The sequence below is a fragment of the Nannospalax galili genome, unplaced genomic scaffold, assembly GCF_000622305.1.
Source record: "Nannospalax galili isolate Female #2095 unplaced genomic scaffold, S.galili_v1.0 scaffold146, whole genome shotgun sequence".
In the NCBI taxonomy this organism is placed as follows: Eukaryota; Metazoa; Chordata; class Mammalia; order Rodentia; family Spalacidae; genus Nannospalax; species Nannospalax galili.
In genome coordinates, this window is record NW_008357929.1 from 8646786 (window position 1) to 8665487 (window position 18702).

Here is an 18702-nt window from a genome sequence, read left to right on the forward strand (position 1 = left end):
GTCCTAAGGCCACCTGGGCCACCCCCCCACCAGGCCTGACCCACACTGTACTCATGGCCAGTACCTGGAGATACTTAGTGGCTGAGAGAGGGAGCCAGGTCATAATGAGGCAAGTTAGAGTCACAAAGGAGAGGTGAAGCTCTTTTAGCCAATATACTGATGTTGGGAAACCCTGCTGTTAGGGTTGTAGTTCTCCATGTCTGGATAGCCCTAAGGCGCTCGGCGCCAAATGGAAGGACTCCCCTTTTCAGCAGGGGGCCTCCTGCTCTCTTCCTGGCTTACCTGGAAAGTGCCACCAAGCATGGATGCCTGACCTTATTTGGAACATGACCTTTGGCATAGTTACCTGGAGTAAAAACTACCCCCAGGTTTTTCCTATATGATAATCAGGCATTGCCTGATAGTCGGATGATAGGAGCCCACTGCCACATGTAAATAAAGCATACTATGAGCACCTATCAGCTGAGGCTTTGGCTACTGCCTCCACACTATAATTTCTCTAGTTCTCCCACTGAATAAGCGGAGCTGTTTCACTGAGTCTGGAGCTGTATCACTGCTGTTTCACTGCGCCATGGAACAAGCCTCCCCGCAAGGGCTTTCTTCCATCAGTGCTCACTGGCCGTCCTGACTCCGTTTGCCGCTTAAGCTCCCCCTGCCCTCGTGGACCAGTGGCCAACAACCTGCGAAGAGAGGGAGAGACCCCCGCATACTGACCCCTTTACATGACTGTCTATATCCTTGGCTTCCATTTGATAGAACTTGAGTTCAGTCTATACCTCTGTCTCTGTGCTTAACCCCACACCTGCTTCCTGATCTGAAAGTATGGGAGCTACAATTGTGAGACAACCTTCACAGGGTCAGAATATTCATAAAGGATTTCCTACATTTCATTGGTCTTTTGAGATAGTATGGCATTATATGTGGCCTGTTTGTGTGTCCTATTCCATGCCTACTTTGAGGCCAACATCTAGAGTGATGACAGATCACCTTACAGTACAAATTCTCCTCTATCCTCATTTTCCTGTCATAATCCCTCTAGCACCCAACCCTGCCCAGCCCTTTCTGGCAGGTGTTTGCGGTTCCTGAGCCTAACACTTTTGCTTTAGCATCATACACATTTCCACCCACCAATCTCAACTATGGTCTCCTTCCAAACCAACTGTTCTCCCATTGAGAGTTGAAAAAACTTCAAGTTGAATAAACAGTAACTGCCACCTTAGCTCAGCATGTTGGCAACAGGTTTGCAATCCTAGCACTGGAGAGGTTGAGGCAAGAAGAGCTCTAGTTCTAGGTCAACCTGGGCTGTGATGCCATCTCAATAAAACAACAACAACAACAACAACAACACACACACACCCACACACACACTTGTGCTTGCCAATCACATTTACTTAGCATTGGGAAAAAAATAAACCAACACAAAGTTAAAGCATAAAATAGATGGAATTGTTTACATGATAAAATATGTCATATAAACTGGGTTTATCACTGGAGTTTATGAAAGTAGCACTCTGACTGCAAGTTGTGTTTGTTTGGTTGGTTGGTTGGTTGGCTGGTTTGTTTTGGTCTTTCATGACAAGATAGAATTGGCTCAGCAGTTAAGAGTACATACTGCTCTTTGCAGAGGATCTGAATTCAGTTCTGAGCACCCATGATGGGAAGCTCACTACCATTCTAGCTCCAGAGGATCTGACGTCCTCTTCTGGATTCCACAAGCACCTGCACTCATGCACATAACCCCACACATATACACTAATTAAAAAGTAATAAAAATAAATCGTTTTAAAGAGGGCATGTCTTGCTATGTAGTCTTCACTGACCTAGAACCCACTATGTAGACTAGACTGATCTTGAACTGTGGCAAACCTCCTGCCTCTGCCTCCTGAGTGCTGAGATTATAGGCATGTGGCAACAACACCCTGCTAGCAAGTCATTTTGTTGTTGAGACAGGGTCTCACTTTGTAGTCTTGGCTGGCCTGGAACTCACAGAGATTCACCTGCCTCTGCCTCTGCCTCCCAAGTACTGGGGCTAAAGTCATGCACCATCACACCTAGCCTTCTTGTTTTTGAGACAGGGTTTGAGGTAACCCAAGATGCCCTTGAACTCACTATGTAGCCAAGGATGACCTTGAACTTCTTGATCCTCCTACTTCCACCTGCCAAAAACTCATGTCTTACACCATAAACTACATAGTGGAAATGAAGTTGAAAGGCTAGTATTTCCCACTATCTCCAAACACACAGTACATGTTCAGTATGTCCCTATGGAATATAATTAACTTAAAATGAACAATAACTTCTTTTTGTTTGAGGGTGTTTTTTATTTTGCTGAGACAGGGTCTTGCTATTGGAGCCCTGACTGACCTAGAACTGGGTAGGTAAATGTGGCTGGCCTTGAATTTGCATGAAACCCCTGCCTCAGCCTCCTGAATACTCATGTTGGGATTATAGGCATGTGCTATCAATCAACTTCAATAACTCTAGTTGAATGTAAATGAACAGAGAAATAGGGTGATTCACAGAAAGTATGCACACAATCCAGAAATCTTGTATGGAAGGTGAGGTCCAGTTCCTTCAGCCTGGGCTCACTCATATGGCTCCTTGGTCCCAAGAGTGTGTGTACACATGCATATGAGGACCTCAACCATCTGGTAGCAGGTCAGGGGTTCAATTTCTCTGCTATCATTGGATGGAATAGTCTGAAAATGTCACATGGTAAACTGAGGCAGGAAGGCTGAGCTGACTCATTTGACAGTGGGAATTTATCCACCAGCAGGACCAGGGAGATAAAGTGTCTTAAGGCCATGAACTTGTCCTTGGTATTTATCACCAGAAGCAAGTCATCTGGCCCGAGCTTCAGTCTCTCATTTGTGACATGAAGAGGAGTGAAATCACAGAGGGCTGAGACATTATGGTGAGGCACCTCTTGACAGTGTCTCTATCTCCTGCTCTAAGTCTATACTCGAGGGTTTGTGGGAACTTCAGGTTCTGCTCAACCATTGCTACCAAAGAAATGGAAGGACACCAGAGCATCAGAGGGAACAATGCTTACCCTGGGTTTATAGCCAAACAGGGGCTCCTGAGACCTCTGAGAAGCTAGAACCATGATACTGCAGTCTCTCCTCTAGTGTAGGACTGCTTGGGGATCTGACTAGATTCGGTGACTTTTCTGGGTGCTAAAGAAAACAGGATAGAGGCAGTCAGAAAACTTGGAACCAAGAAAGGCCTGGGAAAGGGCTCAGAACAGGGCCTGTGAAGGCAAGAGGTTGACAAGGGTCCCCAGAACTCTCTAGGTCCTGTTGATAGAGAGATCATTCTCTTAGTAACCAGGAATTCTGGGATCTGTGAGTACCCGTCCCCCAAGACCACCACAACCACCGCCTCTCTTTTTTATTTTTTTTCCTAGTCATCTCCCCTTCAGGGGACGATAGACCCAGTCCTTGCCTGTCCCCTCAGCAGTGCTGGATCCAGAGACCAAGGGGTAACAGTGGGATAAGGCTTCCACCTCCCGGGTCAGTTCCCTAAGCCGCCGTCTCACTTCTCTGGCGTCATATCCACCGGAGGAGCAGCGCCAGGGGATTTCAGGGATATTTGCTGGACCCAGCAAGGGTGGTGGAGCAGCCTGGCACTGTGCTTGCTCACTCTCAGCACCTCTTCCTGTCTCCACCCGATTGTTTTTATGGCTCAAAGCCTCTGGGCTGGGAGGTGGGGGGTTTACAGTGTACACATAGGCCTCTAGGCCGTGCTCAGACCTCATCTCTCTTTTGAGGGGCCTTCCCTCTACCGCTGGCTGAAAAAGAATAGTCTGGGGAGATGGTTCCAGGGCATCCTGAGTCCAGAGGTCCCAGATCTCCTGAAGGGGTTGGAAGCCGTTCCATTCCTGAGGGCCACCCCGGTGGTAGGAACAGATTGCTGGATGCTGATGGGGGCGGTTCTCGTCATCAGTGTCATGGGTCAAAGCTACCGGGCGGTGGGCCTGGTGAGATGGAGAAGATCGATGGCGATAACGATGAGTGGGTGGAGGCATCACAGTCATTTTCACAGGATCCATGGTGCATCGAAGATGGATTTCAGGGTAGGTCTGCTTCCTCAAGGGCTGGGCCTGCTTCCCAGGTGAGGATAATTTAGTGGTTTCTGTGGATTAGGGAGAGGTGAGGCTGGTGGAATCTAGCTTCTACAGAGAAGGGAGGTTGGGCTTTGAAAGAGAAACTGCACCTCTGTGGTATCAGAGGGGAGAACAGTAAGGAGCCAGTTTAAAGCTAGGTGGGATAAAATACCTGGTTTCTGCTCCTCCTATGCCCAACCCCCAGTCATTCTTACCTTTCTCACAAATGATATGGAACATTCGGTGTAAGATGACACGGAGCCGACTCCAGAGCTAGGTATAGGAAGACGTAGTGACCACAGACAGATCCTTGTCACCAGGCCCACCTCCCAGCCACCCCACCAGTGCCCTCCCTCCACCTCATCTTGCCCTGACCAGGGTCACCATATTGATGCCAATGTTAATGCAGATGATGAGACCCAACATCAGTAGGATGGAGTTTCCCATGTCCTGGCAGTTGTTGGTGCTGGGGTTGTGACACGAGGCCCACCCATGTCGTGGCCGCTCAGCCATGGCCATGGTGGTCCCTGGGGCCACCAGGGCCCTTAGGCCCCCAAACCCACTATCCCCAGTATCCACTGGCCTGCCAGTTGGACTCACAGGGTCATGAGAGTGATCGGGTCACAATGATGCTGGGGCTTTCCCTCATAATGTGACAAGTTGCTATTGCAAGTGCTGAGTCCAGAGTTGACCCTCCAGCCTAAACCCAGGACTAGGCAGGGCTCAAACTATATACCTTGCATACTTTTTTTTTTTTTTCCTGGTCTTTTTGAGACGAGGTTTTCCTGTAGCCCCAGCTGGCCTGGAACTCATTATATAGATCAGGCTGGCTTTGAACTCACAGAAATCCGCCTGCCTCTGCTGGGACTAAAGGCATGTGCCATCATGCCCGGCACATACCTCTTTTATAGCCAGTCTTCTGGATGAATCCACTGGCTCCCTCTAACCCATTGGTCCTCATTAATCTCTACGAAAATGACACTGGACTCTGCAGGTTTAGTTTTGTTTGAAATAGGGTCTTATGTGGCCCAGGATGGGCTAACTTGCTATGTCTAACTTGCTATGTATGACCTTGAATTCCCTGATCTTATGAACTCCACCTCACAAGTCTGAAATTACAGGCATATGTCACTCCAACTCAGCTTTTTTTTTGGAGGGGGGAATCTTTTTGAGACAGGGTCTCCCTGTAGCCCCAGCAGGCCTGGATTCACTATGGAGACCAGGCTGGCCTCAAACTCAGATCCACCTGCCTCTGCCTCCGGAGTGCTGGGATTAAAGGCGTGCGCCACCACGCCCCGCGCCCAACTCAGCTTTTTTAAAGATCAAGTCTTACATGTATCCCAGGCTGGTCTTGTACTCAAGATCCTGCCTCAGCCCCGAGTGCTATGATTACAAGTGTTTGCAGCTATTTGGCCCCAGGTCTTGACCTTAACTTTCCAATCCCATTATCATGGCAACTTTACCCCAGTCATTTTCCCTTCCTCAGGTCTCAAGAGTTATTTTCCTGAAAAGAAGGGCCAAGTATCCCTACCCACAACCTTCTAGTATAACAGCAGACACAACCGTTAAACTTTTATATTTACAATATTCTCTTCATCTTTTGCCAGGTTTAAAAATGTGTACAGAGCCGCAAAGGGTTGGGGTAGAGACATGGGATTGTTTTGGAAAGGGGCTGGGCATTGGAGTCCGTGGCTGTATCATGGGGTCCCCCAGCCCCCCTCTCATGCCCCAGCTCAGTGGGTATCTGCTTACAGGGCTCAGGGCCCAGGTCAATAGCATTTGGAGGGCATGGCTGTTCCAAGAATTGCTAGACCAGGCAGGGGAAAGGGCCAGAAAAGAACTAAGTTTCCATAGGTGGAGGTGGGAGAAAGGACAGGGGACTCAAGACCAGGGATTCTGGATCTGGGTGTCAGTGGAAGACAGCACCCCACCCCTATACAAGTTTGGCACTAACATCCCACAGAAAGCCACACAACACATGAGAATTCATTCACACTTCTGCTGGTGTCCCTTAAAACCCTTACCGACATTGCTCTTTTCCCCAGAGGTCCAAATCCAAGGACCTCTAGGCAATTGCCTCACACATTTCCTTTCAAATTCTTCCTGCTGGTGTCTACCCAAGCCCTGTCCCCCATGGCCCCCTCCATCTGCTCCTCAGTGCAGCTGACCTCATTCTCTCCCCAACCTGTCCATGAAACCTTTTCCCCTGATTCCTCCCCTCCCCCCTCCACTGTTCCTTTTCCTTCAGCCCAGCCAGTCAGGGAGGGGAGGCAGGTCAAAGAAGGTGAAGAGAGAAGTCTGGTCTGACCCTGAGATGGGGGCAGCTTCAAAGGAGCCAGTGATGGAGAATGAGGAACCACGGCAGGTAGAGGGGTGACACAGGGACAAGACACAAGTGGGAGCCCCCTTAGCTGCCACCTGCCCATGGCATCTCCCCTCCCTGGACTAGGGGATCCTTGGCACGTTTTGAGTCTCTTTCCCCCACCCCCAATCCACCTACCCAGTTTGGCACAGATGAGCAATGATCTTGAGGACTGAAGGAAAGGCTGTCCTCAGGCCCCATGAGGGCTTTGGTCAAACATGCATGGCCTGTGTGTGTGGCATATGCCATGTCCCCACATCCTCCCTTCTCAGCAACTTCCTCAGAGTTTGGCTTCTCCCTTGGATTCTGTCAATCTGAAATCTGTTCCCACCTGCTATGTGAGGAAGAACTGAATGCTGGGCCTGAGGTGTGGAGGATGCAGGGAGGCACTGGGGAGAGCAGGACCTCTCTGCCTGGAAAACACACATCCACATGCAAGAACATGTTTCCATTCAATGAAATGTGTCCTGGACCATGGGAAAGTTTCCAGGCAGCACCGGGATGCATAGATCTCCTCCCTTCCCTCTGGAAGAAAATCCATGTCTGTTGTCTATGGAAGGCAAGGGCCTCCCAGGAGAATGTGCTTCACCTGACTTATGCCATCGGGGACAAACATGCTTTTTAGGGGTGGAGGGGGGAGCAGGGTCAGGGGGACCTGTGATTCCTTGCTGCTCCCCAGGTACCACCCTGTATTGTCTGGTGGCCAAGGGTCACTGTATGTGAACACATCACTTCCAGGGTCTCCAGGGAATGGGACAGACAGGAGAAGGCAAAGGCATGAGGGAACAAGATTCTGGGGTACAAATCCCCACAGAAATTCTTTGAGGAGGCCAACATGTGTCCAGGGCGGCAAAAAAACCTCACCCTGCACATGGGAAAACACCCCCTCATGAAGAAAGCACGCCTCCACATGGGAAAAAGACTTCCACATTTCCACACACCGAAGACTGGTGTCCCAATGGAGGGCAAAAAATACCCTCCAGGTGTTCAAAGGCCCAGGTCCAGAGAAAATAGGCCTCTCAGCATGGGAAAAACTCACATCCCAGTGAGGACTCCCATGTCCACCTTAACGCTGCTCCACAACGTGAGACAAATCCACAGGAGAAAAACCCGGTGCCAAGTCCTCCTCCCTGCCTTTGGAGTGGCCTGGGCTGGGGAGGGTTGGGGAGGTGAACCTCCCCAAGCTGCCCCCTATACCCTAGTGGTGGAATGGGGATGGGGTAGCGTGTTGTTGTGGCTGGTAGCAGTAGGAGGAGGTGGTGGGAAGGGCCCAAAGGGATGGAGGGAAGGAGGTGGGGGTGGGGGTGGGGGCCCCAGGCCACTGGGCAGCAGGGTCAGGGCCCCAGGGGCCAAGAGAGGCACATCGTCCGGTGCCCGGCGCAAAGCCAGGGTATAATCGGGTGGACAGGCAGGGCGCAGGGCCTCAGCAGGGTCTGCCCCAACACCACCACCCCGCTTCAGCTGCAGTGACACCAGCTCCTCCTCTGGGGGCAGCTCCCGGCCAGCAGTAGGGAGCAAGGGGCCCCCACCAGGCACACCTGAGCCTGAACCTCCTGGTGGGCTAAGCCTCCTGCAACGCAGCTCCTGCCGCCGGTCTCTCTTGTAGTAGAGGGCGGCAAAGGCAAGGATGTTGAGGAAGAGGAGAGAGGCACCCACTGCCACAGTGACACTTAACTCCGTGGAGTAGTCCCTCGAGTCACCAGGGAAGCGGTCATAGGCCCTTGGGCCTGGCTCAGGATCAGGCTCAGGTGGCAGGGTGGCAGGTGGGGGAGGGCGGCGAGTGCCAGAAGTGCCAGAGCCTGGTGGGCGAGGTGGCCAGCGTGTGGCATAGGGAGGCAGGCGAGTGGTGGTGGTGAAGAGCTCGGTGTGCAGGTTGTGCAGGTGAGGCACCAGCTCCAGCCAGAAGGCCACCTTGTTGGCACGGTAGTTGTCACGCACCCGTGGTTTCAAGCCTATGTGTAGGTACTGTTTCTCCTTACTGTTGAACTTGCTCCACACCACCTCCTCAAAGCGGTTGGGCTTGGTGTGGATGAACTTGGTGTCCTGTGGCACAGGCTGGTTGGGGTCACTGTGGGCATAGGAGGGCAAGGAAAGAAGTGAGGGTGAGCTCCAGAGGAGGACAGGGCAGCAGAGGGGAGGGAGAAGACAGAAATGTAGAAACACCAGGAAGCAGCTAGAAAGCCCAAGAAGGGTGATGTGGTGGCACATGCCTATAATCCCAGGGCTTTAGGAGACAGAAGTCAAGGATCAGCCTAGGCTAAATAGACCCTGCCTAATTAATTAATTAATAATAATAATAATGAAGAAACAGGTCCAGATAGACCAGGAGACACTGCAGAGACAGCCAGAGATGAGGTCAGACAGAGATATGCAATGACAGAAGTTGAGACTGAGAAAGAGATATGGAGACAGAGACACATGAGAGACAGCCAGGGTCAAGGAGGCAGCCTTGGTGAGAGAGACAGCTAGGAAACAGAGACCAAAGAGGGCAGAGAGAAGGGGAAAGAAGTCAGTGGACTTCGGGAGGGTGATAGAGACACAGAGAAAGATACTTAGATGCAGACCACCAGTCAGGGGGCAAGGGAGAGCTGGGAGGACAAGAAAGACAAATACCATGCCAAAGCTACCTAGAGAACCCACCCCCAGAAAAGACAGGGACCTCTCTAGCACCACTGAATCTCTAACCCTCAGTGCCTGGTACAAAGAAGGTGTTTAGCAGTTGGTCTCACAAAAGCAGGGGAAAGCAAGAGTCAGTGTCTTCCTGGAGGAATGACAGCTATGTGAAAGAAGATGGGAGAGGGAACCAGCCGAGGATGGTGAGAGTACCTCGATCTGCAGGGGTGCCCCACCCAGCCCCACTAGCCCCTCTGGCCCTCACCCAGTCTTGGCGAAGTTGGTCCAGTAGGTCATGACTACAGCGCTGAGCATGACATCATTCTTGGAGAAGTTGCAGGGGAAGAGGTCAGTTGCCCCCACCATGGGTACACCGAAGACATAAGGCAACTCGTCCCCATGTGCTGCATCTGCCCACTCTGGCCGGCCCTCAGCCTGGCAGTGGTGGTAGAAGGTGTAAAAGTAGACAGGTGACTGGTAGTCGGCATGCAGCTTGGCGGTGGCCACAGCTGGGGCTACCCACTGATGGTCAGTAAACAGTGCCAGCAGGGTCTTACGCCTCATCTCGCCATTGTCCCGATCAGCCCAGTCTGTATACATGAACTTAATGGTCTCTCGCAGCACATCCTTGCCTTCTGGATACCCATACAAGTTGTCCACAAAGTTGGAGACAGTGAAGTCGAAGGCGCTGGCAGACACACCATCCTCACTCTCTGCAGAGTCCTCCACGAACTTGAGGCCCTCTCCCTGGTTGACACCGATGAGCATATCATAGTTGAGGAATTCTCCCTGCTGCATGAGGATCTCAGGGTCATCAGGGACTACGTCGCCATCCACTACAGGCCCAAAGGCAATGTGGTAGCTGGGGAGAAGGGGGCAAGGTCTTACCACCTGGTTGCCGGCATCCTTTGAGCCCATGGCCTGCTAAGCCCACACACAGATGCCTCCCTTTGCCTAGTAGACCCTTCTCCATGACTTGAAGACCTCCTAAAGTCCTTCAGGGCATGTGACCTCTCTAGACATCCCCCTGAAGCACATTTTGTGGAACCCTGTGCTCATTTACTCTATATGATCACCCCCACTGAAGGGAGACTGCTAAGAGATGGCCAATACAGGGGCCTGAGGCCCACCTCTCCTTGCCCAGTAGAATGCCCCCAGGTACCTCTCACCTCAACCTCCTTGGAACCAGCAAGGAGAGTGAAGTCCTGGACCCAGCCCTCTCTCACCCCCATACCGGGCAGGCTGCACGTCCTGGTCCACCAGTTCCCGGGAAGGCTTCCGGCGCAGACATTCCACAGCTTCAGTGCTGTCCTCCCGGTCACAGCCCACTTTGGCTGCCAACAGCCGCGTGTACTTGAGCGGCTGGTAGTTGACAGACCAGCTGGAAATGGCGGTACCACTCTGAGCAATGGCCTTCTGGAACAGCCCTGGTGGGACAGGAAGACCTCAGGCTAGGCTGTATCAGCCAAAAGGAGAGGTTCCTACCCCTTGGTAGAGTCCAGGCTGTGGGAAGGGTAGGCAGGTGAGGAGGCTGCTGGTACCTTCTGAATGGTGAGAGAGGATCAGCAAGTTGACACAGGAGGCCCCTGCCCCAGACCCAAAGATGGTGATGCGCTCAGGGTCCCCTCCAAAGTGCGCAATGTTTTCACTAAGCCAGCGCAGGGCTTGGATCTGGTCTAGGAGCCCATAGTTGCCTTTTGCAGCCTGATCACCAGTGCTGAGAAAACCTGGGGGAAGAAAAAGGGGGCTCCCTGGAGGTGCCACAGCATCCTTGCCCCCTTTTGGTGGGGACCTTAGCGCAGTCTAAAAGCTATTCTGCTGTACTTAGAAAGACCCTGCCCACCAGGCCTGCCTCCCAGACTTTGTCCCCCAAGAGTTGGCTGCCCACCCTCACCGAGCACCCCAAGACGATAGTTGAGCGTGGCTACGATGACATTGCCATAGGCAGCCAGGACTGAGCCGTCGAACATGTTCCCGGTGCCCTCCATGTAGGAGCCGCCATGTAGAAACAGCATCACAGGCTTCTTCCCAGAGTCCCGAATATCTGCGTGGGGAGGGGGTGGCAAGTGGGCCAGGAGATTGGGGACAAGGACACAGTCAGACCAGAGGCAGCACTGCAGAGCTCCCAGGCTTGCTGAGGACCAGCCTGGAGCTCAGGGGACTTGTCACTACCATCCCTGGGGCGGGGGCAAGACCGGATTCCCCTCCCTCCCTCCCCAGCTAGCCCTAGAGGAAGGTCCCTCCTCATCATTGGCCAGCATGACTCTAAGCACTTCACCAAATGCTGAGCAGACTTTCCAAGAAGCCCAACAGAGGCCAAGGGTAGGAGGTGGCCCTCCTCAGGGCATCTGCTGGAGACAGGGACCCCTCCACACACACAGCAAATCTCCTTCCTGCTCCTGGGATGAGTGCACTAAGGCTGAAACTAGGACTGGAGGTGTTGGGAGGGTCCTGGCATTTCCTCAGACTCAGACTTGGGCCTCAGCTCCACATGGCACCCTGGTCTGTGGGTGAGGGGTGTCAGGCCCTAGGGTCCCTGGGGGCTTGGTCTCCTCCCCGCCCTAATTCCTTTCTAGGTCACCTTCCCAGTTACTATGGCAACCCCCAGCCTAATTACTGTGGCAGGAGGAGGCAGGGTGGGAAAGAGCCTGCCTAATGAAGTCAGGGTAAAGCTCTGAGTCCTGGACCCCTACGAACTGGTCTGAGCTCTGGGTCCTGCACTGGAGCCCTCTTTCCACATTCCAATAGAATCCTTTAGATGGCTGCCACATGTCCCATGAGGCTCTAGGCTGGACTGAGGGGTGACAATTCCCCAAGAGGGTGGAAGTCGAAGAAGGCCTGCCAGGGCCCTCAGGGCTATAGTCTGCTTACTTGCTGCTACCCCATGATTTCACAATTCCAAGGTTGAGGTCAGCTTCTACCCTCTTTGAACACTGTGATGCTCAGAGCTCTTCTCTAACATCTGCCACAGCAGCTAGGCCTGGGCCCCCACAGCTGGTACCCCATTAACTGGGCCACAGCCCTTGGCCTGCTCTGGGAAACTTTCTTCTGTCAGAAGGTAAGCCTGTAGGTCACTTGAACTTGCCCCTCCCCCCTCCCAGCTGGCTTCCTGCCTCATGTAGCCAAGGTCTTGTCTGAGCCTCCAGATATCTGTGGTTGGAGTTCTTTCTTCTATGGCTCTGACAGGCAACACCTTCTCTATGCTCTCCCAACTCCTGTTATTACTTTCATTCCTAACTTTCCAGAAGTTTCTGGCTAGAATGTCCTTCCTTCCAAGGTCCTGTTCTAAATGTCTCCTTTCTTTCCCACCTTCCCCCATCCCTCTCCCAGTGTGTGTGGGGAAGGGCATTAGAAAGGGGAGGAGCAGCAAGAGGGGCTGGGGCAACAAGAATTCAAAACCAACAACAAAAACCAGGATCAAGAAAGAAGAAAGAAAGAAAAAAACAACAACCAAAAAGCAAGAAGCTCTTGGGGCAGATTCAACAAGAAAAGAAAAAACAAAAAGCTCCATTTGGGAAAAAAAGAAAACAAGAAAAAAATTCTTTGCACTTCAAAATTTTGTGGTAAAACTTCAAGATATTGGGCCCTGTTTTTAAAATTTTCCAAATTCTTTGATTTGCTTCAAATGTTTGCATTTTCTGTCCCTGACAGGCTTTTGTTGGAAACTGTAGCAGGTTTCTGGTGTTTTGGTTATGTCATTACTTTGTTAATTTTTTTCCAAATATTATTTTGCTTCAAATTAAAACTTTTCATTTTCCAAATGATACATTTCACACATTTCAAAACAGTCTGAATTTCTTTCAAACTCTCAACATTTTATTCATTTTTTTTTCTAGCATTCCAATTTTCTTTTTTCCACCTTATTTTCACCATGGTTAGCTTTTCTTGTAGGTTTTCTAATGGGTCCAACATTGTTCAAATTTTATTTGAAGTTTTCATAATTCTTTTTTCCAATTATTAAAAATTTTTCTTTTCTTTTTCATTTTTTTAGTTGGGAGAACGACTGAGGGCCTTGAGAGCTGTGGGGACATTTAGTTAGGGGCAGGGCCATGAACGTCCTCATAAGCAACCACATGCAGCAGCGGGATTTTTAAATCTACCTGTGTCTGGCGGATTGAGCGTCGCCTCGTCACGTTTTTTTGTGAGCGGACCTAAGACCGGGAACACAAAACAGAGAAAAAAGGACAATTTTGTGGGGAAAGATGGGGGTCAGGGGAGGCGGTAGATGGGGAGGGGAGGAGAGAAAGCAGAAAAGGGGAGGGTGGGGAGAGGCAGAAAAAATAAGCCAAAAAAAGCAAAATTTGTTTGCAAGAAAAAGAAACCAAGAAAAGAGAAAAACGTTTCTATAACCCAATTGTCCCCTCCCCAGAAAAAGTCATGCCCCAAAGAAAAGGTGGGTTTTGGGGGGGGGTGCTTGAGTGGGCTGAGGCCTGTCTTAAGACATATTGACTTAACTGGAAAGGATTTGGCTTGTTGGTGTATTTGCTATTTGCTGGAAATGAAATCGTGTTAGGGGGATGGGGAGGAGGGGAAGACTAGGGACACCAAGGCTGGCTTGCCACCCAGGCCACCTTTCAGGCAGACTCCTTTCAGGACCAGCCAAGCATTGCAGGCGGCCCACCCCAGGCTGTAGAGAGAAGAGGCAGTGCAGAAAGGATTCTGCTTCCCTCTGGATTGCTCTGGAGGGGAGAAGGCAAGATGGGTTTGGGGCAGACCACCCTTTAACTCATTGTTTCCAGAAGCCCTCTGCTCCCAACTGAAAGGCTAGGATAGGTCAGCTAGGGCTGCCCATCTGCCCACCTGCCCAGCCTCACCCATCAGCATTTCTCTTCCATCCACACTCACAGGCTTGGCTTCCCATCCCATTTCCCCAATGTGGGCAAAGCAGGGAAAGGGGTCATCAGGTCTTGCCCTCCACTCCAACGCATCCCTCCAGATTCCCACCAACCTCATCCCTTGCCCAGGCCTCCTCTCCGCACCCCCCCCCCCCAAATTGTGACTTGCCCATAGGATCACCAGTCCCACCCTAAGTCCACTGCTAAAGGCCCTCCTCCCCTCTTCGGGTGTTCAGTCTGCAAACAGCATACAAAAAACAGTGCCCTGGGCCAGTCTGACACATAAACTAGGTGGTGTGCTGGGAGACACAAAGTGTTCCCAGCATCAGAGAAAGCTCCACAGAGGGCCTAGAAATTGCTGTCAGGCTTCTTTTAGATTTGGGGATTAGTCAGGGGAGAGCTAAAACTGAGGAGTCTCAGAATTCCCTAGACTGACAGGATTTTCCTTATAGTTTAGGGAGGGCTGGATCAACAAGCTAGGCCCAGGCATGAGCCACCATGCTCAAGACTTTTTCTAACTAATAAAGATGACCTCAGGGGGACCACTTGGGAACAGGGCCTCTTCTTTGTGAGAGGATGGGGAAGGGGATGAAGTCTGCAGGGTATGCATGATTGGGCAACTATAAAATGTGTGTGTGTGTGGGGGCAACCACTTCTTCCCAGAGCAGGTGTGAAGATTTAGTGAGATCACCTGAATGTGTCAGGCCCCAGTGAGGTCTGTAATATGTAATGGTTAAAAATACAGGTGTGGGTATGAGTGGTATGGGGGCAGAGGCAGGGGACAATTTGTGTGGAGGGGCTGGGGTGGACAGTCCAGTGGTGGGAAGTGTTAGATGTTTCACATAAGGGTGATAAGAAAGCTCCCATGAGGGAGACATGGGGTAGACAGCATATGTCAAAGTGTGGGGTTTGCTGGGCATTGTGGCTCATGCCTGTAAACCCAACATTCAGGAGGCTGAAGCAGAAGACTGCCCAAAGTTCAAGGTTAGCTTAGGCTTCATAGTGAATGCTAGGCCAGCCTGGGATACAGAATGTGTCCCTGTCTCAAAAAAACATACACACACACACACACACACACACACACACACAAGCATACACAGTGTGGGGTAAAAGAGTTGATGAGTATGTAGGGCATCTATGTGGAGGTACTGGGGTGAGGGACTCAGGTAGGTGAAAGGATACTAGGATAGGTGGTCCACGAGAGGGTAATGAAATCTTGTGGGTTAGTTGTTAGAAGTCATGATTTTACATGGGGAGAGGTTGTTAGAAAGCTAGTGTTCAAGACTGTAATGAAGGGCATCAGGTGGTCCATATGGGTGGTACTAGGATGGATGAGGGCAGGAATGAGTCGTTTTGTGATTGGTATAAGAGGAACCTTGGTGCAGGGTATCAAGTGTTGAATGATAGACCAGTGAAGAGGGTGATCTCCAGGTCTTGGGGTAAACACCTTGTAAGAAGTTCTGAGGATGCCAAGGACTATGGTGTGAGTAGCCTATTGAAACCAGAAGTCCATGTGCAGGATTATAAGGGTATAAGGTGCATATGTGGGCATTACTAGGGCATATAATCTGTATTCAGAGGTACTGGCAAGTTGGAGCCCCTGTGAGTAATGGGATATACCATTTCAGGGAAGTGTTGGGTATGTGTATTCAGTGAAGGTGTTGGGAATTGTGACTTGGAGGGTACTGGAGCACGTAGTCAGTTTGAGTAATTGAGACTGTCAATTGTAGGACTTGAGTACAAATTATGGAGATATGGGGGTACATTAGAGGCTTGTGGATATCAGGCCTATATGTAAAGTTACTAGAAACAGGGACGAGGTGGCATGCAGCAGAGGTGGCCCTGTGGAGGTGTTGGAATAGGAGTGCTAAAAGATTCTATGTCAGAAGGGTAATTCAATGTGGAGATTGTATGTGGGGGCTGTTTCTGACAGTGGCTTTTGGGGTTGGCTGAAATTTGTTGTGGACAGTTGGAAGGGGTTCTAAGGGCTGGCGAGTGGGGAGCTACTTGGAGGCACATGCTGGGGTTACAGAGCCGACTTATACTGAACAGGAGTTCATTAACAAGAACAGCAGCTCAGCCCCAAGGAGAATGTTCTGATGGGAATGAGTAGGCTATGCTGTGAGTGGAGAGACCTCTCTGTCAAGAACCTTCCCTGATCCCTCAGGGATGCGTAAGGATTTCTGTAGAGGAGACAGAAATCACCCATAAGAAAAAGCCTTGAGTACTACTGACAAGGGCACTCAGTTCAGGTAAGGGGCTGATAGGTGCCACCAGGGCAGCCTGGCCTGAGGATAGGGAATCTAAATGGTATGGCTGGAACTAAAGTGTGCATGTAGCTAAAGTGGGGAGGCAGGAGGTGGGACAAGGCTGGAGTGACTGTGAACAGCAGCCAACCAACACTGAGACTGTGTGCCTCTTAGTGGAGGGGATGGGTGAGCCTAGCCTAATGCCAGCTACCCTTACTGTGGCCTTCTAGGGCACAAAGTTTCTGCTGTGGCCAAGGCTATCTGTGGGATGCTCCTGAGACTGATGAGAGGCAGGCACCCTTACCTCGGAGGATGCGCAGAGGCTGCAGGGACACACTGCCCCTCGCTGCCCCCATCACAGCCCAGCTCGAGGGCAGGAGCTGGTCCAGTGCCAGAGGGTCTGCGTGTGCGTTTGTGGGCTGTGTCCACGGGGTGCCCGGCCTTGTGCCCGCGCCCTTACCGTCCTCAGTGGGCACGTAGAGGTTGAGGTACAGGCAGTCCTCGCTCTGGTTCTGCACGTAGGTGGCGGCCGCCTCCAAGTTGTCGGTGAACCACACAGGCAGCATGATGGCCGGCAGGGCCCCGTGCAGGTTCTGCGGGCAGGCGGGCGGCAGGGTGGTGGCGTTGCGCACGCCGGGCCACGAGGCCGGTGCCTCAGGCGGCTGGAAGCGGCGGGCGCCCAAGGGCGGCGTGGCGTAGGGCACGCCCAAGAACTGCACGACCGGGCCCAGGATCTCGTTGTTGAGCTCGCGCCGCACACCGCGCACTCGCCCGTAGGCTGTGTTCACCACCGGGAAGCGCTCCTCCCCGAGGCTGCCGAGGCCCAAGCCTGGGCCGCCCGGGGCGCCGCCGCCGGGACCCCCTCCTCCCCGTTGAGCCCCAGCCAGCCCCACCAGACACAACGCCAGGAGCCACATGCTGATCGGGGGACCCCCCCTCCCTCCCCTTACCCCCCCCCTCGGAGAGAGAGAGAAGGGGGGGAGAGGGAGGGAGGCCCCCCTCGCCCCAGGAGGGAGGAGGGGGCGGGGGAAAGGAAGGAGGAGTGGGGCGGGTAGGGACCTGGGTTAGAAGGGACAGAAGAGGAGTCTGTTCCTCTCCATGGAGGGGGTAAGGGGTGGGGAAGGGGAAGGAGGCCAAAGAAGGTGCAGGCAGGCCCGACCTGCAGGAGGAAGGGGGAAGGAGGGAGGACAGGAACGGGGTGTACAAGATACAGACATACAGACAGAAAAATACAGAGGAGATATGGAAGAAGGGAAGGGAAATTGGATGGGGCAGACAGGAAGGAGTGGGGAGACAGAAGAGACAAGTGGTTAGTGGCGTGAATTTCAGACCAAGTTGTCCCCTTCTCCCACCCAACAGGCAACCTGACACCTACCCCCCTTCCCCAAGCTGCCCTCCTCCCCTCAGTAGAGACCAGGACTGGAGATGAGGTCAGATATGGTAAATGTCCAGAATAGGATTGGAAGAGGGTCTGCTTCCCCAAACCCCCGTGTGCCACTTTTCAGCCTCTTTATCCCTCCCAAGCAGGCTCTCCCTAGGGACTCTGGAGTCCCAGCCCTCCACCTCCCTGGAAGGGAATGAGACCGACAGACAAGGAAGAGAAAATAAAAATACCAAGTCATTAGTTAGCAGGAAGTGGCGGGTTTGTTTACACGTGTTAATTACTCCTGAGCTGTAATTTCATGGCACTGAACCCCCACCCCAGGCCAGACTCTGGGCCTTCTTAGGACTATACAAACCCTAGCACCTACTTCTCCCCTTCAGCATACCATTTCCTAAAGATTTGTGCCAGCCAGGAACCCCTGTCTGCCCAGGCCCTTCTATTTCTTCCCTCAGAAGTTGGGGTGCCTACAGTCAGGTGTTGAGTGAGGAGGGTATGCTGGAGGGGCAAATCGGAGGACAGATAACTGATCCTGCAGCCGGTTGCTGGGAGACAGGATGCTGCCCCGCAATGTTACCTCGGCAACGGGCTGCAGCTTTAACCCTGGAAGGGGGGTGTCTAGAGGAAGAGGGGAAGGGGCTGGCTTGGTTGTAGGGTCCATTCAGGGCACAACAAGGAGGACAGAGGCATGAGTCAGAATGCTAGTTCCTCCCAAGCTTAGTAGAGAGGGAGAAGTATGTATGTTCAGGGAAAGGGTAGTCTGGGGAAATGGAGAACCCTAAAATCTATGTCTCTCCACCCTCCTCCCCACCTTGCTAAGCCATTCAAAGCCTAACCCTACTGACATGGCTCTGGCTGGGGAGAAGCTGTGCTGAGATGAGCTTCTCAAATAAGCCTATTGACTTCCCTCCCATAGTCTTGAACAGCCTTGGACCCCAAACACCTCTTCTTTGCATAGGATTTTGACCCATGTCCTGGGGGCAAACCTTAGGTTTCCTCTCATCCTATCTCTTCCATTAACCCTCCCTCCTTTCCTTGTGACAGCCCCCAATGTTGGTACTTAGATGTCTGGGTGCTCAGACAACATGGGCAGAAAAGGAAAAGAGACAGAAGGGGCAGTCACCCAAGTTATTTCAGCAAGCCCCCCCCCCCCCCCC

The 18702-nt window shown here is 52.0% G+C and overlaps 2 protein-coding genes across 4 annotated transcripts in view; both read right to left on the reverse strand.

Moving 5' to 3' along the window:
- Positions 1–2399: 2399 nt before the first annotated feature.
- Positions 2400–4864, reverse strand: Spem1 (spermatid maturation 1). Its single transcript, XM_029557625.1, has 2 exons — positions 4321–4864; positions 2400–4134 (listed from the first exon to the last, which is right to left on the reverse strand). Exons 1-2 carry the CDS (start codon positions 4343–4345, stop codon positions 3407–3409), a joined length of 753 nt encoding a protein of 250 aa, XP_029413485.1. The 5' UTR covers positions 4346–4864; the 3' UTR covers positions 2400–3406.
- Positions 4865–5665: 801 nt separating this feature from the next.
- Positions 5666–18702, reverse strand: part of Nlgn2 (neuroligin 2) — a 15968-nt gene continuing 2931 nt past the window's right edge. Inside the window, exons 2-8 of one of the 3 annotated variants that reach the window (XM_008855819.2) lie at positions 16625–17323; positions 13181–13231; positions 10975–11124; positions 10622–10807; positions 10315–10507; positions 9346–9942; positions 5666–8535 (exon numbers count right to left, since the gene is read on the reverse strand). In XM_008855819.2, coding sequence (XP_008854041.1) covers positions 7659–8535; positions 9346–9942; positions 10315–10507; positions 10622–10807; positions 10975–11124; positions 13181–13231; positions 16625–17081 — 2511 coding nt within the window. In that variant the 5' untranslated portion in view covers positions 17082–17323 and the 3' untranslated portion in view covers positions 5666–7658. The remainder of the gene's footprint in view (positions 8536–9345; positions 9943–10314; positions 10508–10621; positions 10808–10974; positions 11125–13180; positions 13232–16624; positions 17324–18702) is intronic. The other 2 variants (XM_029557499.1, XM_029557498.1) reach the window with 2 other exon arrangements.

Bases quoted from the DNA above. Each gene is read 5' to 3' on its own strand.
- Spem1 (XM_029557625.1), bottom strand. From the start codon at position 4,345: ATGTTCCATATCATTTGTGAGAAAG. The intron at 4,135-4,320 runs GTAAGAATGACT...CCTAATCCACAG, and splicing joins CCATATCATTTGTGAGAAAG to AAACCACTAAATTATCCTCA.